The 23,334-nt window shown below is 46.3% G+C and overlaps 2 protein-coding genes across 2 annotated transcripts in view; both read left to right on the top strand.

The window, feature by feature from the left end:
- The window catches only part of LOC115186470 (NLR family CARD domain-containing protein 3), a 169,496-nt gene that overhangs the window by 60,789 nt on the left and 85,373 nt on the right, over positions 1-23,334 (top strand). The gene's annotated exons all lie outside the window — the stretch shown is intronic.
- Positions 17,868-18,906, top strand: LOC115186709 (ladderlectin). The gene has a single exon (XM_029746241.1). The coding sequence runs from the start codon at positions 17,933-17,935 to the stop codon at positions 18,491-18,493; it is 561 nt and encodes a 186-aa protein (XP_029602101.1). The 5' UTR covers positions 17,868-17,932; the 3' UTR covers positions 18,494-18,906.

Below are 23,334 nucleotides of genomic sequence, written 5' to 3'. Positions count from 1 at the left end.
AAGTGTAAATATTTATTCATTTTTCAAAATAGAAGCCTCAAAACCTTGAATAAATACTGTTGACATTTAGTGGAAGCTATTATGAATTGCAATCTGGGTGACGGACATAGGAGATTTCAATAGCTTTACAAAATATGAGCCTGTGATTTTATTTATTTATTTTTTGGTCGGATTTTCTTTGGGTTTTGCCTGACATATCAGTTCTGTTATACTCACAGATATTATTTTAACTTTTTATGGATGGGGGCAGTATTTTCACGGCCGGATAAAAAATGTATCTGATTTCATCTAATTATTACTCCTGCCCAGAAACTAGAATATGCATATAATTATTAGCTTTGGATAGAAAACACTCCAAAGTTTCTAAAACTGTTTGAATGGTGTCTGTGAGTATAACAGAACTCATTTGGCAGGCCAAAACCTGAGAAGATTCCAAACAGGAAGCGCCCTCTCTGACCATTTCTTGGCCTTCTTGATCATCTCTATCCAAAACAGGGGATCTCTGCTGTAACGTGACATTTTCTAACGCTCCCATAGGCTCTCAGAAGGCTCCAGAACGTTGAATGATGACTTTGCAGGCCATGGCTGAAAAACAGTAGCGCATTTGGATAGTGGTCGATCTGAGAACAATGAGACTGGGGCGATGCACGAGCCGACACCATGTTTTTATTTTTTCGTCTTTGAACGAAAACAGGCTTTCCCGGTCGGAATATTATTGCTTTTTTAAGAGAAAAATCACATAAAAATTGATTTTAAACAGCGTTTGACATGCTTCAAAGTACGGTAATGGAATATTTTGAATTTTTTTGTCACGAAACGCGCCGGGCGCGTTACCCTTCTTTACCCTTCGGATAGTGTCTTGAACGCACGAACAAAACGCCGCGATTTGCATATAACTATGGATTATTTGGAACCAAACCAACATTTGTTATTGAAGTAGAAGTCCTGGGAGTGCATTCTGACGAAGAACAGCAAAGGTAATCCAATTTTTCTTATAGTAAATCTGAGTTTGGTGAGGGCCAAACTTGGTGGGTGTCAAAATAGCTAGCCTGTGATGGCGAGCTATCTACTCAGAATATTGCAAAATGTGCTTTCACCGAAAAGCTATTTTAAAATCGGAGTTCTGTATCTATAATTCTTAAAATAATTGTTATGTTTTTTGTGAACGTTTATCGTGAGTAATTTAGTAAATTCACCGGAAGTGTTCGGTGAGAATGCTAGTTCTGAACACCACATGCTAATGTAAAAAGCTGGTTTTTGATATAAATATAAACTTGATTGAACAAAACATGCATGTATTGTATAACATAATGTCCTAGGAGTGTCATCTGATGAATATCATCAAAGGTTAGTGCTGCATTTAGCTGTGGTTTTGTTTTTTGTGACATTATATGCTAGCTTGAAAAATGGGTGTCTGATTATTTCTGGCTGGGTACTCTGCTGACATAATAATTTACAAAAAAAACAACAACGACGTTTTCGTCTTTTGAGCTTCTAGTCATGAAATCTATGCAGCCTACTAAATCACTTTTTATAGCTACTGTTTACAGGCCTCCTGGGCCATATACAGCGTTCCTCACTGAGTTCCCTGAATTCCTATCGGACATTGTAGTCTTAGCAGATAATATTCTAAATTTTGGTGACTTTAATATTCACATGGAAAAGTCCACAGACCCACTCCAAAAGGCTTTCGGAGCCATCATCGACTCAGTGGGTTTTGTCCAACATGTCTCTGGACCTACTCACTGCCACAGTCATACTCTGGACCTAGTTTTGTCCCATGGAATAAATGTTGTGGATCTTAATGTTTTTCCTCATAATCCTGGACTATCGGACCACCATTTTATTACGTTTGCAATCGCAACAAATAATCTGCTCAGACCCCAACCAAGGGGCATTAAAAGTCGTGCTATAAATTCTCAGACAACCCAAAGATTCCTTGATGCCCTTCCAGACTCCCTCTGACTACCGAAGGATGTCAGAGGACAAAAATTAGTTAACGACCTAACTGAGGAACTCAATTTAACCTTGCGCAACACCCTAGATGCAGTCGCACCCCTAAAAACTAAAAACATTTGTCATAAGAAACTAGCTACCTGGTATACAGAAAATACACGAGCTCTGAAGCAAACTTCCAGAAAATTGGAACGGAAATTGCGCCACACCAAACTGGAAGTCTTCCAACTAGCTTGGAAAGACAGTACCGTGCAGTATCGGAGAGACCTGCTGCTCGATCATCCTATTTTTCCAACTTAATTGAGAACATAAGAACAATCCGAAATGTATTTTTGATACTGTCGCAAAGCTAACTAAAAAGCAGCATTCCCCAGGAGAGGAGGGCTTTTACTTCAGCAGTAATAAATTCATGAACTTCTTTGAGGAAAAGATCATGATCATTAGAAAGCAAATTACGGACTCCTCTTTAAATCTGCGTATTCCTCCAAAGCTCAGTTGTCCTGAGTCTGCACAACTCTGCCAGGACCTAGGATCAAGGGAGACACTAAAGTGTTTTAGTACTATATCTCTTGACACAATGATGAAAATAAGCATGGCCTCTAAACCTTCAAGCTGCATACTGGACCCTATTCCAACTAAACTACTGAAAGAGCTGCTTCCTGTGCTTGGCCCTCCTATGTTGAACATAATAAACGGCTCTCTATCCACCAGATGTGTACCAAACTCACTAAAAGTGGCAGTAATAAAACCTCTCTTGAAAAAGCCAAATCTTGACCCAGAAAATATAAAAAACTGTCGGCCTACATCGAATCTTCCATTCCTCTCAAAAAATTATGAAAAAGCTGTTGCGCAGCAACTCACTGCCTTCCTGAAGACAAACAATGTGTACAAAATGCTTCAGTCTGGGTTTAGACCCCATCATAGCACTGAGACTGCACTTGTGAAGGTGGTAAATGACCTTTTAATGGCGTAGGACCGAGGCTCTGCATCTGTCCTTGTGCTCCTAGATCTTAGTGCTGCTTTTGATACCATCAATCACCACATTCTTTTGGAGAGATTGGAAACCCAAATTGGTCTACACGGACAAGTTCTGGCCTGGTTTAGATGTTATCTGTTGGAAAGATATCAGTTTGTCTCTGTGAATGGTTTGTCCTCTGACAAATCAACTGTAAATTTCTGTGTTCCTCAAGGTTCCGTTTTAGGACCACTATTGTTTTCACTATATGTTTTACCTCTTGGGGATGTCATTCGAAAACATAATGTTACATTTCACTGCTATGCGGATGACACACAGCTGTACATTTCAATGAAACATGGTGAAGCCCAAAAATTGCCCTCGCTAGAAGCCTGTGTTTCAGACATAAGGAAGTGGATGGCTGCAAACTTTCTACTTTTAAACTCGGACAAAACAGAGATGCTTGTTCTAGGTCCCAAGAAACAAAGAGATCTTCTGTTGAATCTGACAATCTTGATGGTTGTACAGTCATCTCAAATAAAACTGTGAAGGACCTCGGCGTTACTCTGGACCCTGATCTTTCTTTTGAAGAACATATCAAGACTGTTTCAAGGACAGCTTTTTTCCATCTACGTAATATTGCGAAAATCAGAAACTTTCTGTCCAAAAATTATGCAGAAAAATGTATCCATGCTTTTGTTACTTCTTGGTTGGACTACTGCAATGCTCTACTTTCCGGCTACCCGGATAAAGCACTAAATAAACTCCAGTTAGTGCTAAATACGGCTGCTAGAATCCTGACTAAAACCTCAAAATGTGATCATATTACTCCAGTGCTAGCCTCCCTACACTGGCTTCCTGTTTAGGCAAGGGCTAATTTAAAGGTTTTACTGCTAACCTACAAAGCATTACATGGGCTTGCTCCTACCTATCTTTCCGATTTGGTCCTGCCGTACATACCTACACGTACGCTACGGTCACAAGACGCAGGCCTCCTAACTGTCCCTAGAGTTTCTAAGCAAACAGCTGGAGGCAGGGCTTTCTCCTATAGAGCTTCATTTTAATGGAATGGTCTGCCTACCCATGTGAGAGACGCAGACTCGGTCTCAACCTTTAAGTCTTTACTGAAGACTCATCTCTTCAGTAGGTCCTATGATTGAGTGTAGTCTGGCCCAGGAGTGTGAAGGTGAACGGAAAGGCTCTGGAGCAACGAACCACCCTTGCTGTCTCTGCCTGGCCAGTTCCCCTCTCTCCACTGGGATTCTCTGCCTCTAACCCTATTACAGGGGCTGAGTCACTGGTTTACTGGTGTTCTTCCATGCCGTCCCTAGGAGGGGTGCGTCACTTGAGTGGGTTGAGTCACTGACGTGGTCTTCCTGTCTGGGTTGGCGACCCCCTTGGGTTGTGCCGTGGCGGAGACCTTTGTGGGCTATACTCGGCCTTGTCTCAGGATGGTAAGTTGGTGGGTGAAGATATCCCTCTAGTGGTGTGGAGGCTGTGCTTTGGCAAAGTAGGTGGGGTTATATCCTTCCTGTTTGGCCCTGTCCGGGGGTATCATCGGATGGGGCCACAGTGTCTCCTGACCCCTCCTGTCTCAGCCTCCAGTATTTATGCTGCAGTAGTTTATGTGTCGGGGGGCTAGGGTCAGTCTGTTATATCTGGAGTATTTCTCCTGTCTTATCCGGTGTCCTGTGTGAATTTAAGTATGCTCTCTCTAATTCTCTCTTTCTCTCTTTCTTTCTTTCTTTCTTTCTTTCTTAATCTCTCTCGGAGGACCTGAGCCCTAGGACCATGCCTCAGGACTACTTGGCATGTTGACTCCTTGCTGTCCCCAGTCCACCTGGCCGTGCTGCTGCTCAAGTTTCAACTGTTGTGCCTGTGGCTATGGAACCCTGACCTATTCACCGGACATGCTACCTGTCCCAGACCTGCTGTCCCAGACCTGCTGGAACCCTGACCTATTCACCAGACGTGCTTCCTGTCCCAGACCTGCTGTTTTCAACTCTCTAGAGACAGCAGGAGCAGTAGAGATACTCTCAAAGATCAGCTATGAAAAGCCAACTGACATTTATTCTTGAGGTGCTGTCTTGTTGCACCCTCGACAACTACTGTGATTATTATTATTTGGTCATCTATGAACATTTGAACATCTTGGCCATGTTCTGTTATAATCTCCATCCGGCACAGCCAGAAGAGGACTGGCCACCCCTCATAGCCTGGTTCCTCTCTAGGTTTCTTCCTAGGTTCTGACGTTTCGAGGGAGTTTTTCTTTGCCACCGTGCTTCAACACCTGCATTGCTTGCTGTTTGGGGTTTTAGGCTGGGTTTCTGTACAGCACTTTGAGATATCAGCTGATGTAAGAAGGGCTATACAAATACATTTGATTTGATAAATTAGTTGAGAACTTGTCTGAGGCTATTTTGTTGCAATACCCATCTATGTTTAAAACGTGTTTTCTCTTCAGGATGTTTCTGATCTGCCAAGGGCCTGGGGGAATGAGAATGGCCAAGACCATTGTGTAAAAGTGGTTGTGGTTTGTATGACTAACAATGTAGGCAGAGTAAGGTTGAGACCGGATTGTCATAGGTAACAGTAATGCCTCTGGCTCGGATGTACATGCATGGACATGCGCATCGTACCCCCTGGTTTAGCACCTCATGAAATACTCACAGGAAGACCCATGGGAATCCTAAACACCCCGTTCCCACAGAACAGGTTGACACTGACGGGTTGCGAGGATCAAATGGTAAGCTACTGCGCTGCACTCAACAATGTTCTGAAGTCTATTTTCCCCAGGATAAAAGTGGCTTTGCCTGAACCAAAAGGAGGACAGCTCCACAAATTGCAGCCAGGAGATTGAGTGGTCAACAAAGACCTCCGCAGAAAGACTTGGCACCAACAGCGCTGGACTGGTCCATTCCAGGTGCTCCATGGGTTCACGCCAGCCACTGCAGGAAAGTGCCCCACAAACCAGACGAAGATGTACCAGCCGATGAATCCTCATATGTGACCCCAGTGGCCATAGGAGGACCAGGACCGGACTCTACGCATCATTTATTTTGCTTTCATGGTCTTTTCATTGTTAGCTGTTGTCTGGGCCCTGGGAGAAGTGACAACAATACAACTGAAGTATACAACACCAGCATAATCCCACGGTGGGACCTAAATAACAGCCCATCCAGCTCAAGCCAATGGCTCAGGACGGGAGTCCAGCTAATAATAGCTGCCACATTGTTTAAGAAGACGGAGATTGGTGCATCGGCGTGATGATTGTCCTCTTTGTACAGGTGAAGAGTGTACTTCTGTAGAACTGTTTCATTGTTTAAGAAGACAGAGATTGATGCATCGGCGTGATGATTGTCCTCTTTGTACAGATGAAGAGTGTACTTTTGTTTAACTGTTTCATTGTTTAATGATTCCCTGTTTTGCACCATATGAAGGTAAAACACTCAGTGGCTCAACAGAAGCAATTTACACAGATAATGTACTAGTGTAAGAAAAATCCCCCCCAATGCTTTAAGTTTTGCTTAGATTATGGCATAATTGACTTATATTATGAATTATTACTCACATGCTTACTTGTAATTTTGTATTAGGTTGAGATTAGTCTCAAAACTGTGGAATATAGTGGTAAAATTACAAACTCTATTATGCACATCATTTATATAAACCTTAAATCTAAACATTTCCACTGTCTGTTTCTCTCATGTAAGAAGAAGCCAGTGTTTTCCCTCTCTTGTTTCTGAGTAACTTAGTCACGTGGCCAAAGACAAAAGGGCCGTCTGAGAGTGACCAGTTTTTGGTCCATCCTGTTCTTTCCCTATCTTTCAAGGGTACAGCTGTGTGGAGATATGAAGAGAACAGAGGCTAGCTTGAGCAGCAGCGACAATTCTATCAGCAGAAAGAAGAAAGAAAACTGGCATTATCACTTGTTTGTACGCTCTGCCCCCACCATGATCTCACACACCTGCTAAACTCCCACATAGACAAAAGAGGTTGTATTTTGCTATAAAGGCTGAGACCCAACTCTTGTTTGTTGGGCTTTTGACTGTTGCACCTGTTGTGTGATTATTAACCAGCTCCCTTTCATGCAAATCTTTTTTTTTTTTAAATAGTTGTTTGGAGTAATCTACTGTCTCTCTCTTCCTTTCTGCTTAGAATTTCCACGACAACTTCCTGTGAAGCAACGGAGAAAGAAAAGGAGAGAGTAGTCTGAATGGCTCCATCTCAAATGATACCCTTTAACACCCCATAGGTCACTACTATTTACCAGAGCCACATAGTACTATGTGTTTACTATATAGGGAATGCAGACCGGAAGCAGTGGTGCTCTCTTGTGGATGACTTATGTGGCTCTGTAAGTCATTTAGGAAATAGAATTTTAACGAAATATACATTTGAGATGAAGCCATATACAATGCAGGGATTTTTCTGCCACAGAAACCCTTGGGGGTCCGCCTAAAATTATTTTTCAGACGCTTAAGTCCAAACTGTAATTTTATTTATAATAAAGTATGTAAAAAAGACAATGGACCTACAAGCATGTATGTTTTAATAATATAATATTTGTGAAATTCCAAAAAGAATGAATTTAACAGTATTGATATTGTTTTTAAGTTTGAGCAAAATAACACAGCACTTGCCATGGCAAAATGCATAGAATTGCAGGAAATTAACTTTAAAACTGCAAAAATGCATCTTGGCTCCATGCAAATTTGCATGGAAATTGTCTTAAAAATGGCGATAAAAAAAACACAAAGATGGCAGCCTTTAAAAATTCAGCTGTGCCGAATGCGCCAATTGCCGCGCCCTACCACGCCCCCTGTCACACCCACCACCCTAAGCCCCGTTTTGATCCAGAAAAAAACCCTGCAATGTTCAGTCACAGTGAAGTTTCTGCACTTCTTGTGAGGTCACAGCCAAGTTTTTTGCACTTCCTGCGAGGTCACAGAGACAGATGAGCACTTCCTGTGAGGTTACAGTGCTTTCAGTGAGAGCCCTCAATCATTAGAGGCTCTGGTTTGAATTGTAAACAGGGTACACAGTGAGGACTGCGACGGCCCCCTACCAAGTCCAGCAAACAATAAAAAAAACATGCCTTTGTGCCCCACTGGTGAGTAGGGTGGGGGGGATGTGACGGTGTTTGGACGAAGAGGAAATATACCATCCCCTAACACTGGAATTACACACACATCAGCAGACAACAACGTTTCTCTCCACACGCTTCCCTCTTGCTCACCTGGGATCTGTCCTGCTCTACCCACAAACCACAAGTAATCCAGCATCATGTATAAAGAAAAGATTACTAGATGAAAAAAAACATTAGATGATTAGTTGGAGGTTCTCTTCCTCCTCCTCCTCCTCCTCTTGGTTCTCCATGCAGCCTCCACAGGCAGGCAGTGCCCTCCTGTGGTTCTCCCAGGCCCTACCACGACACGCAGCGGTGACCCCAGTTCATAAGGGAGCCAGTGGGTCTGCCAGGCCCTACCACGACACGCAGCGGTGAACCCAGTTCATAAGGGAGCCAGTGGGTCTGCCAGGCCCTACCACGACACGCAGCGGTGACCCCAGTTCATAAGGGAGCCTGTGGGTCTGCCAGGCCCTACCACGACACGCAGCGGTGACCCCAGTTCATAAGGGGGCCAGTGGGTCCCTACCACGACACGCAGCGGTGACCCCAGTTCACAAGGGAGCCAGTGGGGCACTGGAAGTGCTCAGCAAAGTCTGGCGAGTTGGAGAGGGTGCCGATGAGGCTGTATTTTGGGGGGTTGTGGGGTCACGAGTCCCTCGTGGGCGCTCTCCGGGGTTCGCACGGCACACCACAACTGAGAGAAGAAGAAACGGTCCACCGATAAATAAGACAGGCAGTAGTGAGTGTACAAAAAATGAACAATACCTTCCTAATATTGAGTTACCCCCGCCCCCCCCCCTTTTGCACTCAGAACAGTCTCAATTCGTTGGGTCATGGACACTACAAGGTGTCGAAAGCGTTCCATAGGGATGCTGCGCCTATGTTGACTCCAATGCTTCCCCACATTTGTGGCAAGTTGACTGGATGTCCTTTGGGTGGTGGACCATTCTTGATACACACAGGAAACTGTTGAGTGTGAAAAAACCCAGCAGCATTGCAGTTCTTGACACAAACCAGTGCGCCTGGCACCTATTACCATACCCCCGTTCAAAGGAACTTAAATACACTATATATACAAAAGTATGTGAACAGCCCTTCAAATTTGTGGATTCAGCAATTTCAGACACCTGTTGCTGACAGGTCTATAAAATTGAGCACACAGTCATGCAATCTCCATAGACAAACATTGGCAGTAGAAAGGCCTTACTGAAGAGCTCAGTGATTTTCAACGTTGGCACTGTCATACATTTACATTTACATTTAAGTCATTTAGCAGACGCTCTTATCCAGAGCGACTTACAAATTGGTGCATTCACCTTATGATATCCAGTGGAACAACCACTTTACAATAGTGCATCTAAATCTTTTAGGGGGGGTTAGAAGGATTACTTTATCCTATCCTAGGTATTCCTTAAAGAGGTGGGGTTTCAGGTGTCTACGGAAGGTGGTGATTGACTCCGCTGTCCTGGCGTCGTGAGGGAGCTTGTTCCACCATTGGGGTGCCAGAGCAGCGAACAGTTTGGACTGGGCTGAGCGGGAACTGTGCTTCCTCAGAGGTAGGGAGGCGAGCAGGCCAGAGGTGGATGAACGCAGTGCCCTTGTTTGGGTGTAGGGCCTGATCAGAGCCTGAAGGTACGGAGGTGCCGTTCCCCTCACAGCTCCGTAGGCAAGCACCATGGTCTTGTAGCGGATGCGAGCTTCAACTGGAAGCCAGTGGAGAGAGCGGAGGAGCGGGGTGATGTGAGAGAACTTGGGAAGGTTGAACACCAGACGGGCTGCGGCGTTCTGGATGAGTTGTAGGGATTTAATGGCACAGGCAGGGAGCCCAGCCAACAGCGAGTTGCAGTAATCCAGACGGGAGATGACAAGTGCCTGGATTAGGACCTGCGCCGCTTCCTGTGTGAGGCAGGGTCGTACTCTGCGAATGTTGTAGAGCATGAACCTACAGGATCGGGTCACCGCCTTGATGTTAGTGGAGAACGACAGGGTGTTGTCCAGGGTCACGCCAAGGTTCTTAGCACTCTGGGAGGAGGACACAAGGGAGTTGTCAACCGTGATGGCGAGATCATGGAACGGGCAGTCCTTCCCCCCCATAGGATGCCACCTTTCCATCAAGTCATTTAATGAAATTTCTGCCCTGCTAGAGCTACCCCCCCCCCCCCCGATCAACTGTAAGTGCTGTTATTGTGAAGTGGAAACGTCTAGGAGCAACAACGGCAGAGATCGATGTGGAAGAACTTGACTGGCCTGCAAACCTCAACCCACCTCAACCCCATCGTACACCTTCGGGATGAATCGGAACGCCGACTGCGAGCCAGGACCTAATCGCCCCAACATCAGTGACCCGACCTCACTAATGCTCTTGTGGCTGAATGGAAGCAAGTCCCCCCGCAGGAATGTACCAACATCTAGCAGCAAAGTGGGGGACCAACTCCATGTCAATGCCCATGATTGTGGAATGAGATGTTCGATGAGCACGTGTCCACATACTTTTGTAGTGTATTTTGATCTTGCCCATTCACACTCTGAATGACACACACACACAATCCATGTCTCAATTGTCTCAAGCATTTTTTTTATTACCTGTCTCCTCCCCTTCTTCATCTACACTGATTGAAGTGGATTTAACATGTGGCATCAATAAGGGATCGTAGCTTTCACCTGGATTCACCTGGTCTGTCTAATGTCATGGAAAGAGAAGGCGTTCTTAATGTTTTGTACATTCAGTGACGCTGTTATAATAACCAAACAGTTGGAAAAAAACAAATATTGATGATGTAAACTGGGTGTACAAAACATTAAGAACACCTTCCTAATATTGAGTTGCACCCCTTTTTGCCCTCAGAACGGCTTCAATTCGTCGGGGCATGGATAAGGTGTTCCATGGGGATGCTTTCCCATGTTGACTCCAATGCTTCCCCACAGTTGTGTCAAGTTGGCTGGATGTCCTTTGGGTGGTGGACCATTCTTGATACACACTTGGAAACAGTTGAGAGTGAAAAACTCAGCAGCGTTGCAGTTCTTGACACTCAAACCAATCTTTTGTGTTGCCAACAAGTGACATCAATAAGGGATCAAAGCTTCTACCTGGTCAGTCTGTCATGGAAAGAGGTGTTCATAATGTTTTGTCCACTCAGTGTATGACAGGATTGGATGTTTATATATATTTTTTAAATGATTTTAGTCATTGAGCAGACGCTCTTATTCAGAGTGACTTACAGGAGCAATTACGGTTAAGTGCCTTGCTTAAGGGCACACCGGCATGGTTTTTCACCGAGTCGGCTCGGGGATTCGAACCGCTCTTAACCGCTAGGCTACCTGCCACCCTATGCATGCAATGTCAATGTTGTTTGACTTGTTTGTGTATCAGCAAATTTGCCTGACCTAGTCTCACTGCAACACTGCGTCCATGTTGCTTGACACAGACGTTTTCAAAGAACCTTTAGTCAAGGTCAGCTTCGCGCCCACTCAGTCTGTCTTATCAGACTTCCTGGTCTAACTGATTAACTTAATACTCAAACCTTATTGGCCGTTGAAAGATTCAGTGGAACTCACAGGGAAAGTGATAGTTGAGCGATTTGAAATATTTTAGATATTTGTTTCCTTACCTTGAAAGCAGTCTATGGATAAGGACGCGGAGTGACTGCAATCCACACTCAGAGTGACTGCAAGACCCCCCCCCTACACACACACACACACACACACACACTCACACACACACACACACAGGAACATTTACCCTGCACCCCACCTCCCACACAGGAACATTTACCCTGCACCCCACCTCCCCCACAAAGGAACATTTACCCTGCACCCCACCTCACACACAGGAACATTTACCCTGCACCCCACCTCCCACACAGGAACATTTACCCTGCACCCCACCTCCCACACAGGAACATTTACCCTGCACCCCACCTCCCACACAGGAACATTTACCCTGCACCCCATCTCCCCTACAGGAACATTTACCCTGCACCCCACCTCCCACACAGGAACATTTACCCTGCACCCCACCTCCCACACACAGGAACATTTACCCTGCACCCCACCTCCCCCACAGGAACATTTACCCTGCACCCCACCTCCCACACAGGAATATTTACCCTGCACCCCACCTCCCACACACAGGAACATTTACCCTGCACCCCACCTCCCACACAGGAACATTTACCCTGCACCACACCTCCCACACAGGAACATTTACCCTGCACCCCACCTCCCACACAGGAACATTTACCCTGCACCCCACCTCCCACACACAGGAACATTTACCCTGCAACCCACCTCCCACACACAGGAACATTTACCCTGCACCCCACCTCCCACACAGGAACATTTACCCTGCACCCCACCTCCCACACAGGAACATTTACCCTGCACCTCACCTCCCACACAGGAACATTTACCCTGCACCCCACCTCCCACACAGGAACATTTACCCTGCACCCCACCTCCCCCACACAGGAACATTTACCCTGCACCCCACCTCCCACACACAGGAACATTTACCCTGCACCCCACCTCCCACACAGGAACATTTACCCTGCACCCCACCTCCCCCACAGGAACATTTACCCTGCAACCCACCTCCCACACAGGAACATTTACCCTGCACCCCACCTCCCACACAGGAACATTTACCCTGCACCCCACCTCCCCCACAGGAACATTTACCCTTTACCCCACCTCCCCCACACAGGAACATTTACCCTGCACCCACCTCCCACACACAGGAACATTTACCCTGCACCCCACCTCCCCCACAGGAACATTTACCCTGCACCCTACCTCCCACACAGGAACATTTACCCTGCACCCTACCTCCCACACAGGAACATTTACCCTGCACCCCACCTCCCACACAGGAACATTTACCCAGCACCCCACCCCCCACACAGGAACATTTACCCTGCACCCCACCTCCCACACAGGAACATTTACCCTGCACCCTACCTCCCACACAGGAACATTTACCCTGCAACCCACCTCCCACACAGGAACATTTACCCTGCACCCCACCTCCCACACAAATGAACTTTTACCCTGCACCCTACCTCCCCCACAGGAACATTTACCCTGCACCCCACCTCCCCCACACAGGAACATTTACCCTGCACCCCACCTCCCACACAAAGGAACATTTACCCTGCACCCCACCTCCCCCACAGGAACATTTACCCTTCACCCTACCTCCCACACAGGAACATTTACCCTGCACCCCACCTCCCCCACAGGAACATTTACCCTGCACCCCACCTCCCACACAGGAACATTTACCCTGCACCCCACCTCCCACACAGGAACATTTACCCTGCACCCCATCTCCCACAAAGGAACATTTACCCTGCACCCACCTCCCACACACAGGAACATTTACCCTGCCCCCCACCTCCCCCACACAGGAACATTTACCCTGCACCCCACCTCCCCCACAGGAACATTTACCCTGCACCCCACCTCCCACACAGGAATATTTACCCTGCACCCTACCTCCCACACACAGGAACATTTACCCTGCACCCCACCTCCCACACAGGAACATTTACCCTGCACCACACCTCCCACACAGGAACATTTACCCTGCACCCCACCTCCCACACAGGAACATTTACCCTGCACCCCACCTCCCCCACAGGAACATTTACCCTGCACCCCACCTCCCCCACACAGGAACATTTACCCTGCACCCCACCTCCCACACAGGAACATTTACCCTGCACCCCACCTCCCACACAGGAACATTTACCCTGCACCCCACCTCCCCCACAGGAACATTTACCCTGCACCCCACCTCCCCCACAGGAACATTTACCCTGCACCCCACCTCCCACACAGGAACATTTACCCTGCACCCCACCTCCCACACAGGAACATTTACCCTGCACCCCACCTCCCCCCCACAGGAACATTTACCCTGCACTTCTCCTCCCACACAGGAACATTTACCCTGCACCCCACCTCCCCCCCCACAGGAACATTTACCCTGCACCCCACCTCCCACACAGGAACATTTACCCTGCACCCCACCTCCCCCACACAGGAACATTTACCCTGCACCCCACCTCCCACACAGGAACATTTACCCTGCACCCCACCTCCCACACAGGAACATTTACCCTGCACCCCACCTCCCCCACACAGGAACATTTACCCTGCACCCCACCTCCCACACAGGAACATTTACCCTGCACCCCACCTCCCACACAGGAACATTTACCCTGCACCCCACCTCCCCCACACAGGAACATTTACCCTGCACCCCACCTCCCCCACACAGGAACATTTACCCTGCACCCCACCTCCCCCACACAGGAACATTTACCCTGCACCCCACCTCCCCCACACAGGAACATTTACCCTGCACCCCACCACCCCCACACAGGAACATTTACCCTGCACCCCACCTCCCACACAGGAACATTTACCCTGCACCCCTCCTCCCACACAGGAACATTTACCCTGCACCCCACCTCCCCCACACAGGAACATTTACCCTGCACCCCACCTCCCCCACACAGGAACATTTACCCTGCACCCCACCTCCCCCACACAGGAACATTTACCCTGCACCCCACCTCCCCCACACAGGAACATTTACCCTGCACCCCACCTCCCCCACACAGGAACATTTACCCTGCACCCCACCTCCCCCACACAGGAATATTTACCCTGCACCCCACCTCCCACACACAGGAAAATTTACCCTGCACCCCACCTCCCACACAGGAACATTTACCCTGCACCCCACCTCCCACACAGGAACATTTACCCTGCACCCCACCTCCCACACAGGAACATTTACCCTGCACCCCACCTCCCCCACAGGAACATTTACCCTGCACCCCACCTCCCACACAGGAACATTTACCCTGCACCCCACCTCCCCCACAGGAACATTTACCCTGCACCCCACCTCCCCCACACAGGAACATTTACCCTGCACCCCACCTCCCCCACACAGGAACATTTACCCTGCACCCCACCTCCCCCACACAGGAACATTTACCCTGCACCCCTCCTCCCAACAGTAATTTATAATTGCTAATGTTATAAATGTGTATATATTATTATTATTATTATGTCTCATTCACTTCTCTATTTATTTATTAAATGTTTACCTGTTGGATCACATTTTCACTGTACCCTGCAATTACATCTCCGTCCCAAGTGACGAATAAACTCATCTAATCTAAAACCTTCACAACTGTCTGACTAAGAACATCTGTATGAAAACCAATAATAAAACAACTGATGAAGCAATATGAAAATTAATTGGTGGAGGAGATAAATCATAAACATCAATGGAGAAACTTTTGTTTGATTAAAGAACAAATGAATGTGTGAGACAAAGATTATGTGCACCATACAGCAGGAGAACACTATGTACACAGGTAAGAACAGGGATATTACCCCTCCATGTGTCAACAGGTATTAGAGAACACTATGTACACAGGTAAGAACAGGGATATTGCCCCTCCATGTGTCAACAGGTAATAGAGATCACTATGTACACAGGTAAGAACATACATTTGAAGTCGGAAGTTTACATACACTTATGGTTGGAGTCAGTAAAACTCGTTTTTCAAACACTCCACAAATTTCTTGTTAACAAACTATATAGTTTTGGCAAGTCGGTTAGGACATGTACTTTGTGCATGACACAAGTAATTTTTCCAACAGTTGTTTACAGACAGATTATTTCACTTATAATTCACTGTATCACAATTCCAGTGGGTCAGAAGTTTACATACAGTAAGTTGACTGTGCCTTTAAACAGCTTGGAAAATTCCAGAAAATTATGTCATGGCTTTAGAAGCTTCTGATAGGCTAATTGACATCATTTGAGTCAATTGGAGGTGTACCTGTGGATGTATTTCAAGGCCTACCTTCAAACTCAGTGCCTCTTTGCTTGACATCACGGGAAAATCAAAAGAAATCAGCCAAGACTTCAGAAAGAACAATTGTAGACCTCCACAAGTCTGGTTCATCCTTGGGAGCAATTTCCAAACGTCTGAAGGTACAAGGTCATCTGTGCAAACAATAGTACACAAGTATAAACACCATGGGACCACGCAGCCGTCAAACCGCTCAGGAAGGAGACGCGTTCTGTCTCCTAGAGATGAACGTACTTTGGTGTGAAAAGTGCAAATCAAACCTAGTACAACAGCAAATGATCTTGTGAAGATGCTGGAGGAAACAGGTACAAAAGTATCTATATCCACAGTAAAACGAGTCCTATATTGACATAACCTGAAAGGCAACTCAGCAAGGAAGAAGCCACTGCTCCAAAACCACCATAAAAAAGCCAGACTACGGTTTGCAACTGCACATGGGGACAAAGATCGTACTTTTTGGAGAAATGTCCTCTGGTCAGATGAAACAATACAAGAACTGTTTGGCCATAATGACCATCGTTATGTTTGGAGGAAAAAGGGGGAGGCTTGCAAGCCGAAGAACACCATCCCAACCGTGAAGCCCGGGGGTGGCAGCATCATGTTGTGGGGGTGTTTTGCTGCAGGAGGGACTGGTGCACTTCACAAAATAGATGGCATCATGAGGAAGAAAATTATGTGTATATATTGAAGCAACATCTCAAGACATCAGTCAGGAAGTTAAAGCTTGGTTGCAAATGGGTCTTCCAAATGGACAATTACCCCAAGCATACTTCCAAAGTTGTGGCAAAATGGCTTACGGACAACAAAGTCAAGGTATTGGAGTGGCCATCACAAAGCCCTAACCTCAATCCTATAGAACATTTGTGGGCAGAAATGAAAAAGCGTGTGCGAGCAAGGAGGCCTACAAACCTGACTCAGTTACATCAGCTCTGTCAGGAGGAATGGGCCAGAATTCACCCAACTTATAGTGGGAAGCTTGTGGAAGGCTTCCCGAAACGTTTGACCCAAGTTAAACAATTTAAAGGCAACGCTACCAAATACTAATTGAGTGTATGTAAACTTCTGACCCACTGGGAATATGATGAAAGAAATAAATGCTGAAATAAATCATTCTCTCTACTATTATTCTGACATTTCACATTCTTAAAATAAAGTGGTGATCCTAACTGACCTAAGACAGGGAATTTTTACTTTACTAGGATTAAATGTGAGGAGTTTAACTGAGTTTAAATGTATTTGGCTGAAGGTGTATGTAAATCTCTAACTTCAACTGTATATCTTTCACATTTGAATTATTTCTTGGGGGCCCGGCCGGGTTTAAATGCTTTTTTCAGTTTCATTCATTTGTATTTATACATCTGTATTTATTTATTGTAGTTTTTGCTGCTAAAAGGTTTTTGTTGTTGCCTAGACAACCTTATTTTCATGTTGATTCTTCGTATTCGGTGGGAGGAGCTTCAGCTCAATATTAGGAAGGTGTTCTTAATGTTTTGTACACACCAGAAACTGAGCGTGAAAACCCAGCAGCGTTGCAGTTCTTGACACAAACAGGTGCATCTGGCACCTACTATCATACCCCGTTCAAAGGCACATAAATCTATTGTCTTCACCCTCTGAATAGCACACACACAATCCATCTCTCAGTTGTCTCAAGGCTCCAAAATAATTTTTTAACCTGTCTCCTCCCCTTTATCTACACTGATTAAAGTGGATTCACCTGGGCAGTCTAGGTCATGGAAAGAGCAGGTGACCTTAATGTTTTGTACACTCAGTGTATATTTGCCACAAGGATTAGGATACCTTTCCCAATAGGATGTGGATTCAGTGTAAACATCTTTTTTTGGTACATTGGAATCAGTGTAAATATATGTTTTTGGTACTTTGTCCTTGTGGCTTGGTGAGCTGCACGTATAAAAGTGTTCCTCTATCTCAAGCTGAACAGAACCTACAGACTACCACCTGTGATTCCTTCTCTGACAGGAAAAGATTACCATGGAGAAGTTGGCCATCCTTCTGCTTCTGAGTGCTGCCATTGCACTGGGCGACGCCAACCTGACCCTGCTCCTTGGTTTAGAACCCTTACTGAAGACTGAGGTGGAACAGACTCCTCCTGTTGAGGCTCAGGTAGCAGCAGTGCAGGAGGGGACAAAGGAAAGTTCATGTCCCTCAGACTGGCACACATATGGATCACGCTGTTTCAAGTTTGTCAGCATTCCGCAGTCATGGTCAGATTCAGAGCAAAACTGTTTGGCACTTGGTGGAAACCTAGCATCCGTGCGTAACCTTTTAGAGTACCAGTTCATGCAAGCACTGACAAAGGACACCAATGGCCACCTACCTGACACCTGGGTTGGAGGTTTTGATGCAGTCAAGGAGGGCTTATGGATGTGGTCAGATGGGTCCAGATTTGACTACACTCACTGGAACACTGGTGAGCCCAATAACACTGGAGAAGGAGAGGACTGTCTGCAGATGAACGCTGCAAGTGAGAAGCTCTGGTTTGATGTGCCCTGTGAGTGGAAGTTTGTATCTATCTGTTCCAGAAGAATGTAGGCTAGGAAATGACCCAGCCACTTCAACTCCCACCTCCAGGGGTCAACAGTCTACACTTCAATACTCAAACAAGATCTGTCACTCACTGCAGCTCACCAACATGACAAATAAAACATGTATTCACAAAAAATCTTTCCACCTATCTAATGATTAGCTAACAAGCCTTATCTAACAGTTAGAAATAATGACAGAGGAATTTACAAGAGACAGCAAACAGCAAACATGTAGCTACCGAAAAAACTGCCTTTGAAGTTCAGTGCAGACTTTTATACTAAGTCATGATCTGCTGTTAGCTAGCTACTGTTTAGGTAGGCTAACCTTTCAGGTTAACTAACATTAGGTAAACTTGTGATGAAACTGTGTGATGTTGCTGATCCTGCTTTTGAAATTAAAGATAAATGACATACTCTGAACAGTTTGTTTTCTTCGTTTGCGATTGCTAAACAAGTTGTCATGGCACATCAGTTAGTCTGATGGTGAGATATTATAAACTAGAATAAAGATAATCTCTCAATAACATCAACCTGCATCACTAAAAACAATTTATACATGATACAACCTTATCATACTGTTAATATGAATGAGTAACTCTCTTCCTAACAGACCATTTGTTTCTGAATGGTTTAGATGCAGGAAAATAAAGTTATATAACTATTAACTAACATGAATTATCAGCATTAGTTCATAATTTATGGCTTAGTAAACATGCATACAATTAATAAATACTTAGTAGATATTAAATGAATGATTTATTTATTCAGGTTAACTAATGCATTAACTAATGTAACCTTATTGTAAAGTGTTACCATTCCCTGTCTTTCATATCTGAGGCTAAATCCATGAGGCTGAGAAATGTGACAGGGAATGTGTCCACAGAGAGAGAGAGAGGGAGAGAGAGAGTGAGAGAGTGCTATTTCATTTCTCCCCTGAATGAAGGACTGAAGAAGCTGAGATTAAAAGGCAGAAAAGAAAGAAAAGGCGGAGTCACAGGGACAGAGAGTTCCTCACACATCAACGTGACAGCCAATAGGGACGGAGAGTTCCTCACACATCAACGTGACAGCCAATAGGGACGGAGAGTTCCTCACACATCAACGTGACAGCCAGTAGGGCTTTAGGAGGAGGGAGATATGAGGAGGAAGCTACTTCTATTGGGCAATTGTCAGAGGAAGTGAGTTTGTGACACCAGGTTATATTGAAATTATACTTCACTTTATTCACACCTACTACGCTTAAGGCAATGTTCGCATATACTGTAGGCTCACTTGTCAACAAGAGCAGGAAAGGACAGGGGACATCAGAGAAGTATAAGTTGAAGAAAGTGCAGTGTCAGAGACACATATGAAATAAAAACATCTGCTTTTCTCCATACCGTCATGACAGTAGCAGATATTTCAAAACGTTCAAAACAAATTATTTTAATGACTCTTTATACACATTTCCATTAGAACTATCAGAACTCATAGCTATAAGGTGTTTGGAAATGAAGCTGACGCCATGCTTCAGATTGATAGTGAAGTCAGCCTTGAGTGGGTCCTCTCTCACTTTGTTTGTGAGCCTCGAACATCAAACCACTGTCTTTTAGAATGTGTAGTTAGAACTGAATAAAAGTATTATTACTAGGAATGTTGATGATGTAATGAAATAAACAGATAACAGAAGGTTTTGTCCAGCAGAGCACATTATTGATGGGATGTAGTTGCTATTCAGGTTTCTAAAGAGAACTAGGAAAGAAACAAGGTCTGTGTTAGAGGTGAATACTGTAGGTGTCATAGGATAGGCTTAAAGGACGACAGATGGAGACGAGGGTTAAAGGACGACAGATGGAGACGAGGCTTAAAGGACGACAGATGGAGACGAGGCTTAAAGGACGACAGATGGAGACGAGGCTTAAAGGACGACAGATGGAGACGAGGCTTAAAGGACGACAGATGGAGACGAGGCTTAAAGGACGACAGATGGAGACGAGGCTTAAAGGACGACAGATGGAGACGAGGCTTAAAGGACGACAGATGGAGACGAGGGTTAAAGGACTACAGATGGAGACGAGGCTTAAAGGACGACAGATGGAGACGAGGGTTAAAGGACTACAGATGGAGACGAGGGTTAAAGGACGACAGATGGAGACGAGGCTTAAAGGACGACAGATGGAGACGAGGCTTAAAGGACGACAGATGGAGACGAGGGTTAAAGGACGACAGATGGAGACGAGGCTTAAAGGACGACAGATGGAGACGAGGCTTAAAGGACGACAGATGGAGACGAGGCTTAAAGGACGACAGATGGAGACGAGGCTTAAAGGAAGACAGATGGAGACGAGGCTTAAAGGACGACAGATGGAGACGAGGGGTTAAAGGACTACAGATGGAGACGAGGGTTAAAGGACGACAGATGGAGACGAGGCTTAAAGGACGACAGATGGAGACGGGGGTTAAAGGACGACAGATGGAGACGAGGCTTAAAGGAAGACAGATGGAGACGAGGCTTAAAGGACGACAGATGGAGACGAGGCTTAAAGGACGACAGATGGAGACGAGGCTTAAAGGACAACAGATGGAGACGAGGCTTAAAGGACGACAGATGGAGACGAGGGTTAAAGGAAGACAGATGGAGACGAGGGTTAAAGGACGACAGATGGAGACGAGGGTTAAAGGACGACAGATGGAGACGAGGCTTAAAGGACGACAGATGGAGACGAGGCTTAAAGGACGACAGATGGAGACGAGGCTTAAAGGAAGACAGATGGAGACGAGGGTTAAAGGACGACAGATGGAGACGAGGCTTAAAGGACGACAGATGGAGACGAGGGTTAAAGGACGACAGATAGAGACGAGGGTTAAAGGACGACAGATGGAGACGAGGCTTAAAGGACGACAGATGGAGACGAGGCTTAAAGGACGACAGATGGAGACGAGGCTTAAAGGACGACAGATGGAGACGAGGCTTAAAGGACGACAGATGGAGACGAGGGTTAAAGGACGACAGATGGAGACGAGGCTTAAAGGACGACAGATGGAGACGAGGCTTAAAGGAAGACAGATGGAGACGAGGCTTAAAGGACGACAGATGGAGACGAGGCTTAAAGGACGACAGATGGAGACGAGGGTTAAAGGACGACAGATAGAGACGAGGGTTAAAGGACGACAGATGGAGACGAGGCTTAAAGGACGACAGATGGAGACGAGGCTTAAAGGACGACAGATGGAGACGAGGCTTAAAGGACGACAGATGGAGACGAGGCTTAAATGACGACAGATGGAGACGAGGGTTAAAGGACGACAGATGGAGACGGGGGTTAAAGGACGACAGATGGAGACGAGGGTTAAAGGACGACAGATGGAGACGAGGCTTAAAGGACGACAGATGGAGACGACAGATGGAGACGACAGATGGAGACGAGGCTTAAAGGACGACAGATGGAGACGAGGGTTAAAGGACGACAGATGGAGACGAGGGTTAAAGGACGACAGATGGAGACGAGGGTTAAAGGACGACAGATGGAGACGAGGCTTAAAGGACGACAGATAGAGACGAGGCTTAAAGGAAGACAGATGGAGACGAGGCTTAAAGGACGACAGATGGAGACGAGGCTTAAAGGACGACAGATGGAGACGAGGGTTAAAGGACGACAGATAGAGACGAGGGTTAAAGGACGACAGATGGAGACGAGGCTTAAAGGACGACAGATGGAGACGAGGCTTAAAGGACGACAGATGGAGACGAGGCTTAAAGGACGACAGATGGAGACGAGGCTTAAAGGACGACAGATGGAGACGAGGGTTAAAGGACGACAGATGGAGACGGGGGTTAAAGGACGACAGATGGAGACGAGGGTTAAAGGACGACAGATGGAGACGAGGCTTAAAGGACGACAGATGGAGACGACAGATGGAGACGACAGATGGAGACGAGGCTTAAAGGACGACAGATGGAGACGAGGGTTAAAGGACGACAGATGGAGACGAGGGTTAAAGGACGACAGATGGAGACGAGGCTTAAAGGACGACAGATGGAGACGAGGCTTAAAGGACGACAGATGGAGACGAGGCTTAAAGGACGACAGATGGAGACGAGGGTTAAAGGACGACAGATAGAGACGGGGGTTAAAGGACGACAGATGGAGACGAGGCTTAAAGGACGACAGATGGAGACGGGGGTTAAAGGACGACAGATGGAGACGAGGGTTAAAGGACGACAGATGGAAACGAGGCTTAAAGGACGACAGATGGAGACGAGGCTTAAAGGACGACAGATGGAGACGAGGGTTAAAGGACGACAGATGGAGACGAGGCTTAAAGGACGACAGATGGAGACGAGGGTTAAAGGACGACAGATGGAGACGGGGGTTAAAGGACGACAGATGGAGACGGGGGTTAAAGGACAACAGATGGAGACGAGGGTTAAATGACGACAGATGGAGACGAGGGTTAAAGGACGACAGATGGAGACGGGGGTTAAAGGACGACAGATGGAGACGAGGGTTAAAGGACGACAGATGGAGACGAGGCTTAAAGGACGACAGATGGAGACGACAGATGGAGACGACAGATGGAGACGAGGCTTAAAGGACGACAGATGGAGACGAGGGTTAAAGGACGACAGATGGAGACGAGGGTTAAAGGACGACAGATGGAGACGAGGGTTAAAGGACGACAGATGGAGACGAGGCTTAAAGGACGACAGATAGAGACGAGGCTTAAAGGAAGACAGATGGAGACGAGGCTTAAAGGACGACAGATGGAGACGAGGCTTAAAGGACGACAGATGGAGACGAGGGTTAAAGGACGACAGATAGAGACGAGGGTTAAAGGACGACAGATGGAGACGAGGCTTAAAGGACG

Source organism: Salmo trutta, unplaced genomic scaffold (assembly GCF_901001165.1).
Source record: "Salmo trutta unplaced genomic scaffold, fSalTru1.1, whole genome shotgun sequence".
NCBI lineage: Eukaryota > Metazoa > Chordata > Actinopteri > Salmoniformes > Salmonidae > Salmo > Salmo trutta.
Note: the sequence above shows the minus strand (reverse complement) of the source record. Positions and strands in the feature narration are given on the sequence as shown.

Bases quoted from the DNA above. Each gene is read 5' to 3' on its own strand.
- LOC115186709 (XM_029746241.1), top strand. From the start codon at position 17,933: ATGGAGAAGTTGGCCATCCTTCTGCTTCTGAGTGCTGCCATTGCACTG.